Source organism: Ranitomeya variabilis, chromosome 1, assembly GCF_051348905.1.
Source record: "Ranitomeya variabilis isolate aRanVar5 chromosome 1, aRanVar5.hap1, whole genome shotgun sequence".
Taxonomy (NCBI): domain Eukaryota; kingdom Metazoa; phylum Chordata; class Amphibia; order Anura; family Dendrobatidae; genus Ranitomeya; species Ranitomeya variabilis.
Window position 1 is genome coordinate 1,025,972,833 of NC_135232.1, and position 23,293 is coordinate 1,025,996,125.

Sequence of the window (23,293 nt, forward strand, 5' to 3'; positions counted from 1 at the left end):
GTTTTATCCCTGCGGATTCCTATTATGGAGCAGGTGTAAACCTCAGCGGAATCCACACAAAGAAATGAGCTGTGCGCTGAATGTGCGCTGCGGATTTTGTTTTCCATAGGTTTACATGGTACTGTAAACTCATGGAAAACTGCTGCAGATCCGCAGCAAAATCAGCAGCGTGTGCACATACTCTGGTGAGCATTGTGAAAATTATTTTTTCCCCTCTCCCATGTTGATTTAAATACCTAATAGGACTGTCAGGAACCAGGAAAAGCTGAGCATGTTTTGTGACAAAAAAATCTGTGAAGTAGGCCTCACTGGGTATGGTGTGTTTGGTGACTGAAACAGAATAAAAGTACAGGAGATGTCGCAAGATGGCTCCCACAATTCACTAAGCGAAAAGCACAGCTCATCTTTAGATAGCAAGTTATCTGCTCCATTGCAATGTTTTAAATTTTTACGTCTCCATATTAGAAGAAGCTGCAAGTAAATTCAAATAGTTATTTTTTAGGACTCATGAATTCATCAGTGTCTTATTGGGAGTAAACACCCCAAAAGGGAGTGCTAGACTACCCTCACAAGACAGTTTTACTGCTAGAGAGTTTCCTCAGTATTAGCCACAAGCTTAGAGCCCATACATTGTCACCCACTGTAGGGCACTGTATTACTGTTACACACTTGTCCCGGTGTAACAGGCCAAAGTAACCCCGTCCCAGATTAACCCCGGGTATAATTTGGCCTAGGCCAGAGTATACCCCGGGGTATAAACTGGCCTAGGCCAAACTATACCCAGGCATAAAATGGCCTAGGCCAAACTATACCCCGGGGTGTAAAATAGCCTAGGCCAAACTATACCCCTCCAGGCCACATTATACCCCCCAGGGTTAAAGTGGCCTAGGCTACATTTAACCCTGGGTATATTTTGGCCTAGGCCAAACTATACCTAAGGATGTAAAACAGCCTAGGCCAAACTATAACAGGCCACACTATACCCTCAGGCCAGACTATAGCCTTTTACTGGTTGCTATGGGATTTTACATGGCCACTTTATCCTAGCAACGCCCTGGATACGGTTGGAAAAGGGGTTTATCTACCTTGGGGGGCACCCTCACAGCACTGCGGGGAAGCCGGGGAACCCTTTTACTGGTTGCTATGGGATTTTACATGACCAATTTATCCTAGCAACGCCTTGTATACGCTTGGAAAAGGGGTTAATCTACCTTGGGGGCACCCTCACAGCACTGCGGGGTGGGTGGGGATCCCTTTTACTGGTTGCTATGGGATTTTACATGGCCACTTTATCCTAGCAACGCCCTGGATACGGTTGGAAAAGGGGTTTATCTACCTTGGGGGCACCCTCACAGCACTGCGGGGAAGCCGGGGAACCCTTTTACTGGTTGCTATGGGATTTTACATGACCAATTTATCCTAGCAACGCCTTGTATACGCTTGGAAAAGGGGTTAATCTACCTTGGAGGACACCCTCACAGCACTGCGGGGTGGGTGGGGATCCCTTTTACTGGTTGCTATGGGATTTTACATGGCCACTTTATCCTAGCAACGCCCTGGATACGGTTGGAAAAGGGGTTTATCTACCTTGGGGGCACCCTCACAGCACTGCGGGGAAGCCGGGGAACCCTTTTACTGGTTGCTATGGGATTTTACATGGCCACTTTATCCTAGCAACGCCTTGGATACGCTTGGAAAAGGGGCTTATCTACCTTGGGGGCACTGTCGCAGCATTGCATGGAGGCTGGGGAACTCTTTTCCTGGTTGCTAAGCGATTTCAAATGATCAATCTAAGGTACTTACACCATGTAAAACCCTATAGCAAGCAGGGTGCCCCCAAGGTAGATAAACCCCTTTTCCAAGCATATACAAGGCATTGCTAGGATAAAGTGGTCATGTAAAATCCCATAGCAACCAGTAAAAGGGTTCCTCGGTGTAACAGGCCAAAGTAACCCTGTCCCAGATTAACCCCGGGTATAATTTGGTCTATGCCAGAGTATACCCGGGCATAAACTGGCCTAGGCCAAACTATACCCCGGGGTGTAAAATAGCCTAGGCCAAACTATACCCCTCCAGGCCAGATTATGTAACTAATCTGGGGTTAAAGTTGCCTAGCCCAATTTATACCTCTCAGCTCATATTATACCCCAATGAAATCATTTGCATTGAGTGATATACACAAGAATTACTTAATGCTTCAACATTTTATTGAGAAACCAAACTGACAATTCTTAAAGAGTACCTCCCACTATACAAAACTTTTGCCCATGGCAAAAGTAGTTGTAAAGGGGGGTATTTGTAATGCATATGCATTACAAATACCCCCCCATTTTATAGTTACCTTAGGGGGGCTGCCCGATTACCCCCCCTCGCTAACCGCCGCTGCCCGTCTCCTGGTAGACGGGGTCCCCCTCCTGCCGCTAGGTGGCGCTGCCTCTCCATGCGCCGACGTCACAGCCAGGCGCCATAGAGGAGAGCGGCACCTGGCTAGTGCCGTTGGAGCTTGTAGAAGCAGAGCCAGCACCACCTAGCGGTGGGAGGGGGGGCAATAATTTCTCATTAGCTATAAGTCACTTATCATGCAATGCAATTATCTGGGGCAACAAATCGCCCAACAGTCATTCTGTGTATTATGACATTTAGTCTAGCATGTCCTTGCTACCAAATTAACGTTTAAAGCTAAACACTGATAACAACATTGAAATGATCGTGCTTATTTTCAAGATACAGTGCATGTTCAGTTGTTGACTGCAGATTGAAGCTTGCAGGATATGTCAACCAATCCATGGAGTCACCGACGTTTGTGTAGATTATTATGTCGCAACTCAACAGATTCGCCGTGGTCATGATCTCTGCATCAGTTGCCCAGACTCCATCACGAGAGATTCCAGAGATGTTCACATATTCATTCACATTTTGGTTCAAGTAGTCCTGTAGTTTTTTTGTCAAGTCAGTTTTCATATGGTGGATGACTTTATCTCTGAGAAGGGAATGGTTGTCCTCTGTTCCTGTCAAGATGTAGCTGATGGCCCGGAAGAAGCAGTTTCCATCACCTTTGGTTTTATATGTACGCCGTGGTTGTTCAAGGTCTCGTCTGCATCCACAGTATACAACCTTACTAAACGTAAGGCCAAGAGTGGTGCTAAGATACTTCCTTCTTGAACTTGGTAGTAGGTTGAAAGCCTTAGTTTGCTTATTTTTCTGTGTGGCAGAGTCACTGGAATAATCATCATCGGATGGTGGAGAAGCCTCTTTATCCTGGTAAATCTTTAGGTTGCTGGTGTGGTATGTGTTGCTTAATATCTTGCCAGTTTTGTTGTTCTTAAGTTTTACTCGTCCCTTGGTCAAGGATTCCACAACTAAATAAGGTCCAATCCAGCGTGGTTCCATCTTTGAACCTATGCGTTGAATACGGCGCTGATTCTTGATATAAACTATGGTACCAGCAGTGATTTCTTTGTTGCTTTTGTGTCGGCGATCAAAGGCACACTTCTGGTGTTCTTGAGCAGAGTGGATGTTGGTACTGACGTCTGAGTGCAGCTTTTTAAGAATGCTTGACAGTGTATTTAGCACATCAGGGGTGGCATGATCTGAAATGGGCATGGGATCCACCGTATCATCTTTTGAGGGATTAAGGTCCATGGGAAGCTTGGCCTTCCGTCCATACATGACCTCAAATGGAGTAACCTTGGTTGAAGCATGCACAGATGTGTGATAGGCAAACAGAACACCAGGGATGAATTGATCCCAGTTGTTTCCTTGGTCATTGACAAGCTTACTAAGAGCTTCTTTAAGTGTCCGATTATCACGTTCCCGCTGGCCATTTGTTTGTGGGTGGTATGCAGATGAAATACGGTGATCTGTTTGAAAATGTTCCATCAGGTTGTCAATGATCGAGTTTACAAACTCTCGTCCCTGGTCGCTAATCAGAGTCTCCATACAGCCAAGGCGACAGATAACGGAGTACAAAAAATTTGCCACTGACTTGGCACTCTTATCTGGGACAGCTGTTGCTTCAGTCCATTTGGAGAAATGATCAGTGGCAGCAACTATATATTTGTTGCCATTTGATGTTTCCTGAAGAGGGCCAATCATATCAATCCCAACTAAGCTCCATACTTTTCCAGGCACTGATATACTGTTGAGTGGTGGAGCTTCCTTTGTGATTTTGGGATTTATAACAAAACATTTTTGACAGGCTTTCACATACTGGTGAACGTCATTTTTCATTCCCTTCCAGTAAAACCGGTCAGAGATTTTGGCTAAAGTTTTATCTCTGCCAAAATGGCCCCCAGATATTGGGTTGTCATGACAGGCCTTCAGGATATTTGGCAGTCGACTTTTAGTAAGAACCTCCTTTTCCCTATGATAAACAATTCCTCCTTGGGCTCGATATGGCTTTGCTGTTTGTCTAAACTGGGACTTGGCATTTGCACGTTTCTCAGGAGGTAGATCGTAGGTATACTGAGGGTACCTTTGTTCTGTTGCAGTGTAGAATCTCAAAAGCTGGTCATACAATTGATCTTCCATGGTTGTCAAAATTGGAAAAGATTTGGTGTCATAGAGAGCAGAGAGGTGTCATAGAGAACATACAAAACAAGTTATCATTAACTATGCACTGACAGGACAGCGCCATCTACTGTCAGTTCAGATCTGCACACTTTTCAACAAATAAGCAATAGGGTGAGAAAAACAGTGAAGTGATAACATTATGGCCTAGAGAAATACTATAAAAACTATTTTATACCCCCTGGTATAAAGTTTATCCCCCGGGGGTATACTATGGCCTAAGTCAGCTTTTGAATTTTTGTGCTGTTTCCTTCCTCAGTAAAAGGGTTCCCCGGCTTCCCCGCCGCAGTGCTGCGAGGGTGCCCCCATGGTAGATAAACCCATTTTTTAAGCGTATCCAAGGCGTTGCTAGGATAGAATGGCCATGTAAAATCCCATAGCAACCAGTAAAAGGGTTCCCCACCCACCCCGCAGTGCTGTGAGGGTGCCCCCAAGGTAGATTAACCCCTTTTCCAAGCGTATACAAGGCGTTGCTAGGATAAATTGGTCATGTAAAATCCCATAGCAACCAGTAAAAGGGTTCCCCGGCTTCCCCACAGTGCTGCAAGGGTGCCCCCAAGGTAGATAAACCCCTTTTCCAAGCGTATACAAGCCGTTGCTAGGATAAAGTGGTCATGTAAAATCCCATAGCAACCACCTAAGGGGTTAACCACCTATCCTTAAGTGCTGCGAGAGTGCCCCCAAGGTAGATAAACCCCTTTTTCAAGCGTATTCAAGGCGTTGCTAGGATAGAGTGATCATGTAAAATCCCATAGCAACCAGTAAAAGGTTTCCCCACCCACCCGCAGTGCTGCAATGGTGCCCCCAAGATAGATAAACCCCTTTTCCAAGCGTATCCAAGGTGTTGCTAGGATAGAGTGATCATGCTATATCCCATAGCAACCAGTAAAGGGGTTCCCCACCCACCCCTCAGTGCTCGTCAGTGCCCCCTAGGTATACAAAGCCCTTTTCCAAGCATATCCAAGGCGCCAAGACAACGAGCTGGCACGAGCAGGGCTGAAGATTTCATGTCACATGTGACTATAGGGAGGGGGTGGGGCTTAGAAAGGGAGATCCCTGGCGTCACCAGAGGTGGAGGAGCTTGAAAAGGAGCAGTGCCCGATGGGAGGGGGAGCTGTGACCTAGAAGAATGAGCAGCTTTCCCTCAGCTTACCCTGGGGGGTATAATCTGGCCTGGAGGGGTATACTTTGGCCTAGGCTATTTTATACCCCGGGGTATAGTTTGGCCTAGGCCAAAGTATACCCGGGGTATAATCTAGCCTAGGCCACTTTAACCCCGGGTATAGTCTGGCCTGGGGGTATAATCTGGCCTGTTACACCGGGTCTGGGCTCTGCTCCTTTCACCACGAACCACTGAATTTTCTTGTGCTCCACCTCAGGCTTTTCAAGTAGCCCAGCGTGCTCCCATGTGATCATATACCTAGGCATATATAAGGTCTACCAAGACACCCATCTGTGTCTTGATATTAACCCCTTAAGCCCCGAGGGTGGTTTGCACGTTAATGACCGGGCCAGTTTTCACAATTCTGACCACTGTCCCTTTATGAGGTTATAACTCTGGAACGCTTCAACAGATCCTGGTGATTCTGACAATGTTTTCTCGAGACATATTGTACTTCATGATAGTGGTAAAATTTCTTTGATATTACCTGCATTTATTTGTGGAAATAAACGGAAATTTGGTGAAAATTTTGAAAATTTCACAATGTTCCTACTTTGAATTTTTATGCCCTTAAATCACAGAGATATGTCACACAAAATACTTAATAAGTAACATTTCCCACATGTCTACTTTACATCAGCACAATTTTGGAAACAACATTTTTTCTTGTTAGGGAGTTATAAGGGTTAAGAGTTGACCAGCAATTTCTCATTTTTACAACACTATTTTTTTGAGGGACCACATCACATTTGAAGTCATTTTGAGGGGTCTATATGATAGAAAATAACCAAGTGTGACACCATTCTAAAAACTGCACCCATCAAGGTGCTCAAGACCACATTCAAGAAGTTTATTAACCCTTCAGGTGTTTCACAGGAATTTTTGGAATGTTTAAAAAAAATGAACATTTAATTTTTTTTCACAAAAAATTTACTTCAGCTCCAATTTGTTTTATCTTACCAAGGGTAACAGGAAAAAATGGACCCCAAAAGTTGTTGAACAATTTGTCCTGAGTACTCTGATACCCCATATGTGGGGGTAAACCACTGTTTGGGCACATGGCAGAGCTCGGAAGGGAAGCAGGGCCATTTGACTTTTCAATGCAAAATTGGCTGGAATTGAGATGGGACGCCATGTTGCGTTTGGAGAGCCACTAATGTGCCTAAACATTAAAACCCCCAACAATTGACACCATTTTGGAAAGTAGACCCCCTATGGAACTTATCTAGATGTGTGGTGAGCACTTTGACCTACCAAGTGCTTCACAGAAGTTTATAATGTAGAGCCGTAAAAATAAAAAATAATATTTTTTCACAAAAATGAACTTTTCATCCCCAATTTTTTATTTTCCCAAGGCTACCAGAAGAAATTGTACCCAAACGTTGTTGTACAATTTTCCCTGAGTACGCTGATACCCCATATGTGGGGGTAAACCACTGTTTGAGTGCATGGCAGAGCTCGGAAGGGAAGGAGCGCCGTTTGACTTTTCAATGCAAAATTGGCTGGAATTGAGATGGAACGCCATGCCGCATTGAGGAGCCCCTGATGTGCCTAAACATTGAAAAAACCCAGAAGTGACACCATTTTGGAAAGTAGACCCCCTAAGGAACTTATCTAGATGTGTGGTGAGCACTTTGACCCATCAAGTGCTTCACAGAAGTTTATAATGTAGAGCCGTAAAAATAAAAAATAATATTTTTTCACAAAAATGAACTTTTCACCCCCAATTTTTTATTTCCCCAAGAGTACGAGAAGAAATTGTACCCCAAATGTTGTTGTGCAATTTGTCCTGAGTACGCTGATACCCCATATGTGGGGGTAAACCCCTGTTTGGGTGCATGGCAGAGCTCGGAAGGGAAGGAGCGTCTGACTTTTCAATGCAAAATTGGCTGGAATTGAAATGGGATACCATGTTGCGTTTGGAGAGCCCCTGATGTGCCTAAACATTGAAACTCCCCACAAGTGACACCATTTTGGAAAGTAGACCCCCTATGGATCTTATATAGATGTGTTGTGAGAGCTTTGAACCCCAAGTGTTTCACTACAGTTTATAACGTAGAGCCATGAAAATAAAAATTCTTTTTTTTTCCACAAAAATTATTTTTTAGCCCCCAGTCTTGTATTTTCCCAAGGGTAACAGGAGAAATTGGACCCCAAAATTTGTTGTGCAATTTGTCCTGAATACGCTGATACCCCATATGTGGGGGGGGGGAACCACCGTTTGGGCAGAGCTCGGAAGGGAAGGAGCACCATTTGGAATGCAGACTTAGATGGATTGGTCTGCAGACGTCACGTTGCATTTGCAGAGCCCCTGATTTACCTAAACAGTAGAAACCCCCCACAAGTGACCCCATATTGGAAACTAGACCCCTCAAGGAACTTATCTAGATGTGTTGTGAAAACTTTGAACCCCCAAGTGTTTCACTACAGTTAATAACGCTGAGCCGTGAAAATAAAAAATATTTTTTTTTCCACAAAAATGGTTTTTTAGCCCGTCAAATTTTTATTTTCCCAAGGGTAACAAGAGAAATTGGACCCCAAAAGTTGTTGTCCAATTTGTCCTGAGTATGCTGATACCCTATATGTTGGGGTAAACCTCTGTTTGGGTGCATGGGAGAGCCCGGAAGGGAAGGAGCACTGTTTTACTTTTTCAACGCAGAATTGGCTAGAATTGAGATCGGACGCCATGTCGCGTTTGGAGAGCCCTGATGTGCCTAAACAGTGGAAACCCCCAATTCTAACTGAAACCCTGATCCAAACACACCCTTAATCCCAACCACATCCCTAACTCCAACCCTAACCACACCCCTAACTCCAACACACCCCTAACCCTAATCCCAACCATAACCCTAACGACACCCCTAACCCTGACACACCCCTAACCCTAATCCCAACTGTAAATGTAATCCAAACCCTAACCCTAACCCTAACCCTAGCCCCAACCCTAACCCTAACCCTAGCCCCAACCCTAACCCTAGCCCTAACCCTAGCCCTAACCCTAACCCCAACCCTAGCCCCAACCCTAGCCCTAGCCCTAACCCTAGCCCTAACCCTATGGAAAATGGAAATAAATAAATTTTTTTTAATTTTTTTATTTTTCCCTAACTAAGGGGGTGATGAAGGGGGGTTTGATTTACTTTTATAGCGGGTTTTTTAGCAGATTTTTATGATTGGCAGCTGTCACACACTAAAAGACGCTTTTTATCCCCAAAAATATTTTTTTGCGTTACCACATTTTGAGAGCTATAATTTTTCCATATTTTGGCCAACAGAGTCACGTGAGGGATGATTTGACGTTTTTATTGGTAACATTTTCAGGCACGTGACATTTTTTGATCGCTTTTTATTCCTATTTTTGTGAGGCAGTATGACCAAAAACCAGCTATTCATGAATTTCTTTTTTGGAGGGGGGCGTTTATACCTTTCTGCGTTTGGTAAAATGAATAAAGCAGTTTTATTCTTCTGGTCAGTACGATTACAGAGATACCTCATTTATATCATTTTTTTATGGTTTGGCGCTTTTATACGATAAAAACTATTTTATAGAAAAAATAATTATTTTTGCATCGCTTTATTCTGAGGACTATAACTTTTTTATTTTTTTGCTGATGACACTGTATGGTGGCTCGTTTTTTGCGGGACAAGATGACGTTTTCAGCGGTACCATGGTTATTTATATCTGTGTTTTTGAATGCGTGCTATTCCACTTTTTGTTCGGCGGTATGATAATAAAGTGTTGTTTTTTGCCTGTTTTTTTTTTTACGGTGTTCACTGAAGGGGTTAACTAGTGGGACAGTTTTATAGGTCGGGTTGTTACAGACGCGGCGATACTAGAAAGCACAAGAGAAAGAGCTACCAAAGCGATACTAAATATGTGTACTTTTATTGTTTGTTTTTTTATTATTTAGATAAAGGACTGTATTTATGGGAACAATATATATACATATATATATATATATATATATATATATATATATATATATATATATATATATATATTTAGGATTTTTTTTTTTTTTTTTTTACACATCTAAATATTTTTTTTTTACATTATAACATTGCCCCATGGGGGGGGCATCATGTTATAGGGTCAGATCGCTGATCAGACATTTTGCAATGCACTGCAATGCATCAGATGATCTGACATACCCTGCTCCTGGCTTACCAGCGCCTGCTCTGAGCAGGCTCTTGTAAGCCACCTCCCTGCAGGACCCGGATGCAGCCCCGAGGCCATTTTGGATCCAGGGCCTGCAGGGAAGAGACGCTCAGTACAAGGTGAGCACATCGCCTTGTACCAAGGGTCTCAGGGAAGCCCGCAGGGAGCCCCCTCCCTGCGTGATGCTTCCCTCTGCCCCCGGAACGCTGCGATCATGTTTGATCGCAGTCTGCCGAGGGTTAATGTGCTGGGGGCGGTCCGTGACCGCTCCTGGCACATAGTGCCGGATGTCAGCTGCGATAGTCAGCTGACACCCGGCCGCGATCGGCCGGGCTCCCCTCGTGAGCGCAGCCGATCGCTATGACGTACTATCCCGTCCCTGGGAATTAAGTCCCAGGTTACCTTGACGGGATAGTACGTCATATGGGATTAAGGGGTTAAGTCTCCTAGTTTGTTGGTGCACCATGACCTGTGTACCGTCTCCATTACCTCTTCTGCCTGTCTGTAGATTCCAGTGCATCTCTGGTTTGCCTGCTGCTTCCAGTGCCTTTCTACTTGGCTTTCTATACCTCTGCTACCTTTCTGTATTTTCCACAACGTCTCTTGTCTTTCTGTAGCTCCCAAAACCTCTGATACCTGTCTGCGGTCTCCCTGGTATCTCTGATCTGCTTATAGCTTCCAATGCCTTTCCTACATGTTTGCACTTTCCAGTACCTCAGCTACCTGTCTCCAGTATGTCTCCAGTCTACCTGCGGCTTCCAGTACCTCTGCTACCTGTTTCCTGTATGCTTCATCTGCCTGATGCACCAATGTCCATAACCCATGTGACCACCGGCATCTTGGGCTTTGACAATCCATCTCTAGAGTGAGCCGAACAATTACACAACACAACCATTAAAAACAAACAGAAAAATGTTTCTTGGCAAGAATATTGAGACAACATAGCAAGTGTGGAGTGTGTTATGATCTGGTGGCCTAGGAGCAGCATTAGACGTACTCTGGAGAAGGTGGTATCTGTACTGACCGCGGACCCTGAACTTAACACCGCAACTAGAAGTAGCCGTGGGATGTACCTACTGATCCTAGACACCTCGACACAGCCGGAGGACTAATTAACCCTATAGATAGAAAAGGGAAAACTATCTCGCCTCAGAGAAAATCCCCAAAGGATAGACAGCCCCCCACAAATATTGACTGTGAGAGGAGAGGAAAAAACATACACAGGCTGAAAACAGGTTTTAGCAAAGGAGGCCAATATAGCTAAACAGGAAAGATAGGACAGAGAACTATGCGGTCAGTATTTAAATACTAGGAAATATCCACCACAGAAAATACAAAAACTCCACATCTAACTAAAGACATGGAGGGTATATCTGCCTCTCCAGAGATTCCAGCTTGGCTGCATAAATCCTTACACAGATTAAGCTGGACAAGAAAAAACAAGAAATGCACTGAACAATAAGACCCACAAAATGTGGGCTGCAAAAACAAGCAGGACTTATCTTGTTGAAAAGAACAGCAAGCAGGAGAGACCAGGAAGGGATGTGAATCCTCCAGAAACAATGGACAACTGGCACTGACTAAAGGGTGAAGCCAGACTAAATAGCCCAGTCCAAAGTGGACACACCTGATGACTGCTGTGAAGGACAGACAGCAGCGCTACCACTTGTAACCACCGGAGGGAGCCCAAGAACATTATTCACAACAGGAGTGTGCCACAATATTGTCTGTGAGGAGAAAATCATATACAGTATAGTATATAGGATATGCTGTAGCAGATATACCATTGGTGCAACCTGTGCAGTGGTACAGGGGCCCACTAACGCCTTCAAACCAGCACATAAAGGGGTGCATTATGATGAGCTGTTGGACTGCAAAGGGCCCTGACACTGGTCCTGCAAAAGGGCCCCTCTTTTGTTTTTGTTCCCCATAAATATATGTCATGAGATTTCAGTCAGTGGGGGAACATACTAGTAGCATGTATGTCCGAGTCTTACTATGATTGTCACTTGATAGAATAATACCTGCTCTCTATTGCTGCTCGGAATTCCTGTTGGCTTATTACATTTCTCTTGAATTTATCAATTTTCCTAAAAAGAAGAAAGTAACAAATTATTAATCACGACATGCTACGTTATGTAGATTTAGCTTACAGTCCTCATTTTTGGAATATCTGTCCTTCTGATTACACATTTTTCCTAAAAAAATTCCTCTCTATCAATAATACAGATAGATTATAGATATAGATGAGAGGGTAAACCTGCACACCAGGGGTCCCATGTGGCCTTCACCCGGGTGGTCTGTGGTGGTCATGTGGCCTGTGATAATGGTTTGTGGAGCTTTCAACCGAGAGTGCAAAGGCATGTATATCTGTGTCCTAATAGAGAGGCACATCATTCTGAAGTGTAGGGGTGCTGTCATTAGATGGTGGCTCCATTCTCCTGCCTTCCTTGCTAGAACATAGTTATCAGTGAAGAAAGATACATGTAAACACCCTCTTTGCTTTAATTCACCTTTTATGTGGAACGCCCACCAGGGCCATGGGGTACTCGGTACCGGGTCCGGTACTTAAAGGGAAGTGTCACGGTGGCGGCGACCTGGTCCTTGGCCCTGGGCGCCTATGTTAAGGGAAAAGTCTTTAAAGAAGTTATGAATAAAGTTTGTGTTTGTGACGCCACCTGTGGTTTTCGGTCAGAGGTGACCGACGCAGCTTAAAGGGGTCCACTGGGGTGATGTTATGGCAGCTAAGATGGTACAGCTTCCCACAGGTGAAGCTGGTTCCCCAGGGCTCCCGGTTTATAGATAAAGATGGTGGGTGGTGTAGCAAGAAACTGAGCACACAGGTTTGCAGTCTCTTTACCTGGTATACTGATGAATTCAGGCAGCCACAGTCCAGGGTACCAGATCACAGGTACAGGTAGGATCCGGCCGACTTGGCAGCGAGCTCAGAGTCCCCTTTACCAGGTGGAGTTAGAAGCCTTCCCTCTAGCGCTGCGGTATAGTTCCTTTCTGCACTAGGCTTCTCACAAAGTACTCACGTGTTCTCTCTGTCCTACCTGTAGGTAGGACACTAACCCATATGACAGGTGGCTCGAGCCTTTTTACAGGGTCTCTATCACGACCCGGGCTCTATGCGCCACTGTGTCTCCAGGTGTCAGGGCGGACAGGTGACTTGTAATCCAACTGTCCTGCCGGTTTCTGCTGTGAGCCGTGGAGTCCCTCACAACCTCGGTCTTCCAGCTACCGGTGTCTGCGCTCTGTAGGGAGGTAGCCCAGTTGCAGCTATTCTCCCCAGTTCTCACTCCCTGCGCTTCACTTCTCCTATAAGCTCTCTACAATCTGTTCGGCTTTCTCTTTCTCTCTTTCTAGGAGCTGCAGCAATTCTCGTGGCTGCACGGCCCCTCTACTCCCTTCTCCTCTGTCTCTCTGACAGGAACTGATTGAACTTTCCCTCCAGACCAGAATATATATAGGGGAGCCACCTTCAAGCTGGATCAGAGCTCCCCCTTCTGACCTGGAGTGTCAACATGTTGCATGCTTGTTTTTACCTGATAAAGAAGATCCTTCCTCGCTTCCAAGCGTGACATCACTCTCCCCGTGAGGAAAGCAATGCCACTGTAACAACCAGAAACCTGGGGTGTTACATATGTCATAGGGAAGAAGCTGGCATGCAGCTGGCACCACTGGTGAGACAAATGTGTGGCTGACCCTGCTATCTGCATCATTGTGTTACCGGAACTGCTGCACTATGGGGTTCTACCATGTTCTATTTTAAATTGGAGTTCTTAGGGGACTTTGGGGTTGTACATGCAGCAACCCAACCATCTAGCTGTTTGCAGGTCTCGCTATGCCCAAAAGTAAACAGTTTAAGGAGCCGGAACATCACAACTCCTTATAATGTGTAGTGGCCATTTTTGGGTACTTCAAATCATGCTCCTATTCACTTCATTGGGAGATGAGCTGCAATATCCAACAAGGGCTAATACACAGTGTACAGAGAAACGGTGACCCAGCTCCGTACATTTTGTTTCGTTTTGACCACTGCGGGAACTGCAAACAGCTAAACGTTGTCATGCGCCCCTATCCCTTAGTCGGTTTATAAAGAATGATTTTTTAAAGGGATATTTTTTAGCAGAGACATTTATGGCACATCCCCGATTGCCCCTTTGGCACTCCATAGAGGAGAAGTTATGGGTGACTGGTGACAACATGTGCATGCTGCTCTCTCCATTGTAGTTTATGAGAATTGCAAAAGGTCAACTGTTTCTGTGTTTTATCAATAGGAAGGAATCTCTAAAGTGAAACTATCATTTCTTGGATATTGATGATATATGATGTTGACATTCAATAAATCTCCAATATAATGATACCACTTTAAAGTACTACTCTGGCGTTTTTTTTTTATTTCACCTCCGGAGTGGTATCATTAATGTCTGTTCCCTGCCCTTAGTAAAATAATGACCAGCTGCCATCATCTGTTCTGTTCCACCATTTTGTGACCGTAGCTCCCGATTAGCCGGAGGTCAGAGGTCACGGTCAGAAGTAGAAGAGAAAGAGAGAGAGTGTGTGCTGAGCTGTGGATATTTTGATAGACAGCTCAGCTGTCCAATCTGAGACCGGGAGGTGCGGAGATTCCTTCAGGTGTTCCTTGTTGTAAGTGTTTAACCAGCTACTTAGCTATGCTGTCAGCCTCAGATCTCTGCCAAGTGCAGCATTTGCTCTGTGGTTTGCCTTGTCTTCATGTGCTCTGTCTAATGATCTATTGCTGCCTGACCTTGGACCTCGTTTGACCATCAGTTTGCCTAGCCCCTCTGCTCTGATACACTATTCTCCTGGTATTCTGACCTCGGACCGTAACCTGGCTACTCTTTTGTCTTTTACCTTTTGAAAACTACGTGCTCTCTTGGTTAGTGACTAGTGTCACAAAAACTATTATGACTTTTTCCCTTTTGAAATTAACATGGACGTGACATATCAGACTAGACTCGCTTGAAGACCTGATGCCTTATAGCCCTAAAGTTTACAAAATGTCCTCTAGGGGGCTCACTATCCCAAAAACTAGAGATGTGACAGTACTTGCTTTAGTGATAGAAGCTTCAGTGTGTAATAAATTTAACTGTATATGAATTTTATAATGTTTTTTTCCAACCCACACACCTCCCAAACTTTTTCATTGCAGTCTATTTACAAACTCCAGAATATATATATTATATAAATTCAAGATATAGAAAATTAAACTAATTTAAAAGCATTTAAATTCTGTTTTCTAAGACCCAGCTCATGTAGAGATATAATGAGAAGAAAAAAAAGACATACTCAAAAGTTGCCAAAAGGGCCAAGAAGTCAGCCTGGAAGAGGTTTGCAAGTCGTGCTTCCACTGCAGTTAGCGTAGACGAGGGGCTAATAGCTCCTTCCCGATGAAATCTGCAATTGAAGAACAGAATAAATGGTGGAAGTATAATAAACCACAGATAGGTAAATTCAACAGGATACATGTATGGAATCGGAATGATAAACATATAAAACTCATGTATAAGAAAATTGCCTACAAATAATTTCCCTTATATGCGTAGTGGCAGCAGACATATGAAATCCATGTATAACAGTAATCTAAATCAGCAGTATTTTACATTATAATTAGTAGAATTTTTGCTGCACTGCCGTAGTTACATTATTGTAAAGATCAAATATGAATTAATCCAGTATGGAAACTGCATTGATTCAATATATAAAGCGCCATGGAATAAATGGCGCTATAATAATAAATAATAATAATAATATGTAACCATGAAGTTCCTTTCATCAGAAATGCAGTCTGTAATGCCACCCAGTGGACAAATGTGCAAATGCAGGACGTTATACAAATTCACAGCATAAAAAATGTAGAAACCATCACAGAACCCACACATAATGCCTACTTCTCTGTTATATTTTCCCATTTATTAATGGACTGGTGAGCCTCAAAAAGAAAAAAAAACTTTGATATTTGCATCTATTCTATTAAGTTAATATATTTTATTGAAAAAGTATCTAAAATTAACTCAATAGGTCAGTTTAGTTTATGAAAACACATACAAGGGGATTCCACAAACAAATTTCACTTTTTTTTAACCATTACGTCATTGGTCAATATGTTCAATATTATAGTATATAGTGTGTAACATACGGGACCATAAATATACACACCCCTATATGTATGTGCAAAATGTTACATATATATTCATTAATAATTAAAAAATAGTACTATATTTTATTTTTTTTCCAATCTGTTTTTCATATGTTGTTTTTGTTTTTTTTTCATTTTACTTGGAGGGGGGAGTTTTTCTGGGGTTACTGTTAACAGCATTTTTTGGAGCTATATTTTATAGTTGCCACACAGACTGTAGAGAATAATAAAAAGCAAAAGGATAGACTCAATGACATCTATTGAAAAGATTTCTAGGCATGCTCTGTGATCTCCGCAGAGGTCATTGTGCAGAGGAGGAGGAGGTGAGCTGTGATCACCTATTGTGAATGATGGGTCCTGTGTTATCTATACATAGTTGTATTTTTCACTGTAATCTTGCTTGTGATGAAAATGAAAAGTGACCTGTGCAGAAAAGGAGGTATCATCTTAGTATTTTGCTTAGTGAAAATTGTAAGATTTAAATGATTTTTTGAATATAGACTGTGATATGGAAAATAACAAAATTGATTAAAAAATGTAAAAATACATTTAACACAAAAGCTTAATATGAACAATGTGTAATTTTCCGATGACATATTCCTTTTAGGATGATGATCACCAGAGACTACAAAGGATCGCAATACTTCCATAAAGGTCAGCATGGTTACCTATGGTTTGGGTCAGAGAGTATCTTGTGTGTGATGCCTTTCTCACTGCGGTCTTGGAAATTTCTTAGTAGATCCATGTAACTGATGCCGGTAAGGGAGTTTTCAAGCCCACATCTTGCCAGGAACAGGTTAAAGTGTTCATCTTTTAGTTTTAGGTCAAACTTTTCCAATACTGCCAGAAAATCATCTTTCTCAACCTGAAGATTATGTACATGAAAATGAGGCAAACACAAGCAGATAAATGAATCCTTCTATGTTGTTCACAACATACTATCGATGTACAATGTAATGAAAAGATATTTTTAGGCTGCCGCAAAGTAGTTGTCATACAGTCATAGGTCAGAGGCCTCAATCCATGACAGCTAAATGGTTAAGTAGTCCTTGATATCACAATAAACTGGATCCTGGGATTTTCCGGTTAAAAATATAAAAATGTAGCATTAACTTAAAATTGTTCTACATTGTTAAAGGGAATTTGTTAACAGACTATTGCTATGTAATCTGAAGACACCATGAGGCAGTGGCTGAAACACAAATTTCAGGGATGTGTCACTTACTAGGCAGTGTGCTATTGTTTCCATACAATGAATGTTTTATCACCAGGAGATTATCACTGCCTGGACTACAGCTCACATGAGCCCTGGTCCAACCACAACCCCTTCTCTGATAAGCAGCTTACTGTCAATCTATTAACAGAAACTTTTGATGTGGGAAGGGTTAGCTTTCTCCACTATGCTACACGTTACATCTAAAACTCTGATTTTGTCACAACTGCTGCACCTGGTAAACTAAGTGATACATTGCTGGAATCAGGGTCTCTTTTCCTACTTCATGCTGCTCTCAGATGAGGTAGCAAAAACCTGGTGACAGATTCCCTTCAAGGTACACCTTCATTTTGGAAAGATGTCAGACAGGTGTTCGTTGGGCCCACAGCTATCTCTCATGAACGCCCTCCCTCATAAGTATGGACGCTCAGTTCAATAGTGTATGCATTTTCAATGTAAGGACAGAAGTAAGCTGCTGTTTGAGAATTATGTTGGTACCTTGTCTCCTGACAGTACAAAAGGATCAGGTATTGAAATTTAGTACACCAAATTCTTTGTCTCCCCGATAAATCAAAGGAGGCCCCCATACACAATGCATGGTTGACGGTTCCGGTACAAATTCACCAATGACCTCCTGGTACTAGTATAGGGTGGGTTTACATAAATGCTGCCCCTTTCGGCCCTATATGTACATTTTTTTTAAACTATTGTGTAAAATACTGTATTTTACAGTAAGGCTGCGCATGAGTTTTGCGTCTGTATACATACGCTGTGTGGTATATTTTCTGCAAATTTCAATCACAGTTACAGTAAATGAACTACAACAATATTACATAACATATATTTCTACCCACCTTGCCAATTCTTTGGGGATCACGCCTTTCAAATTCTTCTTTCATGCTCCGAAAGCCTTCTCTGAATTTATCTTTCAACCATTTCTCAATGTTGAGAGAGGCTTTCCGCTCTAGTTCTGCCCGAGACATTTCTCTGGATTGTACTGATGGAATTGGAGAAGCGGATGATGAAACCCAGACTGAATCATGATTTACAGGCAATACACTAGATTCTAACCACAGAGCTGGTTTACATGTACGGCAATCATGTGAAAACATAAGGATAAAGTTCTGTGGTGTCTGTCCTATCTAGGTCAGCATAATGACTAGTGGATTGTGGACCCTGATGTTTATAGATCCAGTAATATGGGCCCATAACCTTCTATAGGAAAATAATAATAATCTTTATTTATATAGCGCCAACATATTCCGCAGCACTTTACAGTTTAAACAGTTTCAAAACACAACAGTCATAAGTAACAACGTTAACAATACAATAAATAAAGCAAAATAAGACGACCCTGCTCGTGAGAGCTTACAATCTACAATGAGGTGGGGGAGATACAAAGTACAGGTGTGTATTTACACTGATGGTCCAGCCTTCATGAGGGAGTGGGGGATAGATGAGGATAGTGAATGGGCTACACATGCACACTTCCACATAATATGACTTTGATTAGTGAACGTGGGAGGCCCCTCTGAACAAATGTGTTTTGAGGGAGCGCCTAAAACTATGCAAATTGTGGATGGTCCTAATTTATTGGGGTAGAGCATTCCAGAGGATTGGTGCAGCGCGGGAGAAGTCTTGGAGTTGGGAGTGGGAGGTACGGATTAGTGCAGATGTTAGTCAAAAGTCATTTACAGGGCACAGCGGTCGGTTAGGCCGATAGACAGAAATGAGGGAGGAGATGTATGGGGGTGCCGCACTGTGGAGAGCTTTGTGGGTGAGAACAAGTACTTTGAATTGGATTCTATAATGAATGGGCAGCCAACGTAACGATTGGAGAAGAGCGGACACGTCCGAGTACTGATTAGCCAGATAGATGACCCTGGCTGATGCATTCAGTATGGACTGGAGAGGGGAAGGTCGAGTAATGGGGAGGCCAGTTAATAGAGCATTGCAGTAGTCCAGGCGGGAGTGGATCAAGGCGACAGTGAGGGTTTTTGTTGTTTCCATGGTGAGAAATGGGCGGATTCTAGAGATGTTCTTTAGGTGTAAGCGGCACGAGCGGGCAAGAGATTGTATATGGGATGTGAAGGAGAGATTGGTGTCAAACATAACACCCAGACAGCGCACCTGCTGCCGGGGTGTTATTATCGTGCCACCCACGGAGAGGGAAATGTCAGATTTAGGGAGGTTAGTAGATGGCAGGAGCAGAAGGAGTTCAGTTTTGGAAAGGTTGAGTTTCAAATAGAGGGCGGACATGATGTTGGAGACTGCAGACAGACAGTCAGTGGCATTCTATAGTACAGAGGGGGTAAGGTCAGAGGATGATATGTATAGTTGTGTGTCATCAGCATAAAGATGGTACTGAAAGCCAAATCTGCTGATGGTCTGTCCAATTGGGACCGTGTAGAGAAAGAAGAGAAGGGGGCAAAGGACTGAGCCCTGAGGTACCCCGACAGCGAGAGGAAGAGGAGATGAAGTGGAGCCAGCAAACAAAACACTGAAGGAGCTATCAGAAAGATAGGAAGAGAACCAGGAGAGAGCAGTGTCCTTAATGCCTAGTGACTGGAGCCTAGAGAGTAGGAGACGGTGGTCAACAGTGTCGAAAGCTGCAGAAAGGTCGAGAAGAATGAGCAGAGAGTGGTCACATTACATTTTGCTGTCAGAAGGTCATTGGTAACTTTGATGAGTGCAGTTTCAGTTGAATATAGGGGGCAGAAGCGAGACTGTGAAGGGTCTAGGAGGGAGTGAGTGGAGAGGTAGCGGGAAAGGCGGGAGTAGACTAGGCGCTCCAAGAGTTTAGAGATGAAGGGGAGGTTGGAGACTGGTCTGTAGTTGTTTGTGCAGGATGGGTCGAGAGCGGGTTTCTTTAATAATGGAGTGACGATAGAGTATTTGAAGGAGGATGGAAAAAAAGCCCGAGGAGAGGGAGAGATTAAATACTGTAGTTAGGTGAGTTGTGACGACTGGAGAGAGAGACTGGAGGAGATGTGAGGGAATGGAGTTGGTAGTGCATGCAGTCAGAGGAGAAGAAGAGAGGAGTCTGGAGACTTCTTCTTCTGTGATGGGATCAAATGTGGAGCGTGAGCCAGGGGAAATGCAGGGAGGGATGGGAGTCACAGCACTTAGTGGTTGGGAGTGGATTTCTTGACGGATGTTATCTATTTTCTCTATAAAGTGGGAGGCCAGGTCATCAGCACAAATGTCTGTGATAGGGGCTTGTGCTTTTGGCCTGAGGAGGAAGTGAAAGGTGTCAAAATGTTTCTTGGGGTTGTTGGATAGTGAGGAGATCAGGGTGGTGAAGTAGGTCTCTTTGGCGAGGTGAAGGGCAGAGTTATAGGTTCTTAACATAAATTTGAAGTGTATGGAGTCTTCTGGTGTGCTGGTTTTCCTCCATAAGCGTTCAGCACTCCTAGAGCATCGCTGGAGAAGTCGAGTTTGCGATGTGAGCCAGGGATGTTTTGCTCTGTGTTTGGAGGTTCTGAGGATGAGGGGCGCTACTTGGTCAATAGTGCTTCTGAGAGTGTCATTGTAGTGATGTAAAGCCTGATCAGGACAGAAAAAAGAGGAGATTGGGGACAGAGATGAGTGTAGGGAGTCTGAAAGTGTATGAGGGTTAATGGCTTGTAGAATTCTGAATGTGTGATAGGTAGGAGTGTGCTGGGATGGGTGAGGATTTCTGAGCATGAAGGAGAGAATGTTGTGGTCAGAGAGGGGAAGCAGTGAGTTATTTAGGTAGGAGATTGAACAGAGCCAGAAAAAAATCAGGCAAAGAGTGTTACCGTCTTTGTGTGTCTCAGAGGTTGAGAGCTGTGATAGGCCGAGAGAAGTGGTTAGTGATAGAAGCTGGGTTGCAGATGTGGATGTGGGGTTGGTAATGGGGATGTTGAAGTCTCCCAGGATAAGGGTTGGGAGTTCTGAGGACATGAAGTGCGGCAGCCAGGCTGAGAAGTGATCAAGGAAGTTGGTGGCTGAGCCTGGAGGCCGGTATATGACCGCTATTCTTAGGGAAAGGGGACAAAAGAGTCTGACGGTGTGGACCTCAAAAGAAGGGAATGAGAGTGATGGAACTGGGGGGATGACCTCGAAAGTGCATTGTGGAGACAGGAGTATGCCGTGTTGTGAATTTGGATTCTGGGCTCCCCCGGTGGCTACTGGTGGAATTGAACTGGTGTCTTCATCTTCTCTGTTCACCTGTTCCCATCAAGATGTGGGAGTCGCTATATAACCTTGCTGCTCTGTTAGTTGCTTGCCGGTCAACAATGTTATCAGAAGCCTCTCTGTGCTTGTTCCTGCTCCTAGACAACTACTAGATAAGTTGGACTCTTGTCCATGTTTGTTTTTGCATTTTGTTCCAGTTCACAGCTGTAGTTTCGTTACTGTGTCTGGAAAGCTCTTGTGAACGGGAATTGCCACTCTGGTGTTATGAGTTAATGCCAGAGTTTTAAAGTAATTTCTGGATGGTGTTTTTGATAGGGTTTTCAGCTGACCATGAAAGTGTCCTTTCTGTCTTCTGCTATGTAGTAAGTGGACCTCAAATTTGCTAAACCTATTTTCATACTACGTTTGTTATTTCATCTCAACTCACCGCCAATACATGTGGGGGGCCTCTGTCTCCTTTCGGGGTATTTCTCTAGAGGTGAGCTAGGACTAATATTTTCCTCTGCTAGCTTTATTTAGTCCTCCGGCTGGGCTGGGCATCTAGAATCAACGTAGGCATGCTACTCGGCCACTGCTAGTTGTGCGTTAGGTTTAGTTCATGGTCAGCTTAGTTCCCATCTTCCAAGAGCTAGTTCCTATATATGCTTATGCTATGTTCTCTTGCCATTGAGATCATGACAGTTTGACCGGCCCGCAAAGTGTTAATTGTTTGGGCTGAAGCAGGAGAAAAAGAAGTGTTGAAGGGAAATTTTTTTTTTTTTTTTTTTTTTTTTTTCCCCTCAGAGTTTTGCTGCCTAGCCCTTAATTGCTGTCTAGCTGCTTCTTACCTCCTCTTAACCCTTGAATGGCTCTGTGTCCACCTGTTTGTAATGGATCTTCAGAGTGTAGCTGCAGGTTTGAATAATCTCGCCACGAAGGTACAAAATTTGCAAGATTTTGTTTGTCATGCACCTGTATCTGAGCCGAGAATTCCTTTGCCGGAATTTTTCTCGGGGAATAGATCCGGGTTTCAGAATTTTCGAAATAATTGCAAATTATTTTTGTCTCTGAAATTTCGCTCTGCCGGAGACCCTGCACAGCAGGTCAGGATTGTGATTTCCTTGCTCCGGGGCGACCCTCAAGACTGGGCTTTTTCATTGACACCAGGGGATCCTGCGTTGCTCAATGTGGATGCGTTTTTTCTGGCCTTGGGGTTGCTTTATGACGAACCTCATTTGGAGCTTCAGGCAGAAAAAACTTTGATGTCCCTATCTCAGGGGCAAGATGAAGCGGAAATTTACTGCCAAAGATTCCGTAAATGGTCTGTGCTTACTCAGTGGAATGAGTGCGCCCTGGCGGCGACTTTCAGAGAGGGTCTCTCTGATGCCATTAAGGATGTTATGGTGGGGTTCCCTGTGCCTGCGGGTCTGAATGAGTCCATGACAATGGCTATTCAGATCGATAGGCGTTTGCGGGAGCGCAAACCAGTGCACCATCTGGCGGTGTCCACTGAGAAGTCGCCAGAGAGTATGCAGTGTGATAGAATTCTGTCCCGAAGCGAGCGGCAGAATTTTAGACGGAAAAATGGGTTGTGTTTCTATTGTGGTGATTCTACTCATGTTATATCAGCATGCTCTAAGCGCACAAAAAAGCTTGGTAAATCTGTTTCCATTTGCACCTTACCGTCTAAATTTATTCTATCTGTGACCCTGATTTGCTCTTTGTCATCTATTACCACGGACGCCTATGTCGACTCTGGCGCCGCTTTGAGTCTTATGGATTGGTCCTTTGCCAAACGCTGTGGGTATGATTTAGAGCCTTTGGAGACTTCTATTCCTCTGAAGGGGATTGACTCCACCCCATTGGCTAATAATAAACCACAATACT

At 43.8% G+C, this 23,293-nt stretch overlaps 1 protein-coding gene across 2 annotated transcripts in view; it reads right to left on the reverse strand.

Annotated features, from left to right (window-relative positions):
• LOC143793030 (EF-hand calcium-binding domain-containing protein 6-like) overlaps positions 1-23,293 on the reverse strand; it is a 256,139-nt gene that overhangs the window by 146,313 nt on the left and 86,533 nt on the right. For both annotated transcript variants that reach the window (XM_077279600.1, XM_077279601.1), the window contains 4 exons: positions 18,121-18,263; positions 16,722-16,918; positions 15,204-15,311; positions 11,912-11,977 (listed from right to left, as the gene is read on the reverse strand). In XM_077279600.1, the coding sequence (XP_077135715.1) occupies positions 11,912-11,977; positions 15,204-15,311; positions 16,722-16,918; positions 18,121-18,263 (514 nt within the window). The remainder of the gene's footprint in view (positions 1-11,911; positions 11,978-15,203; positions 15,312-16,721; positions 16,919-18,120; positions 18,264-23,293) is intronic.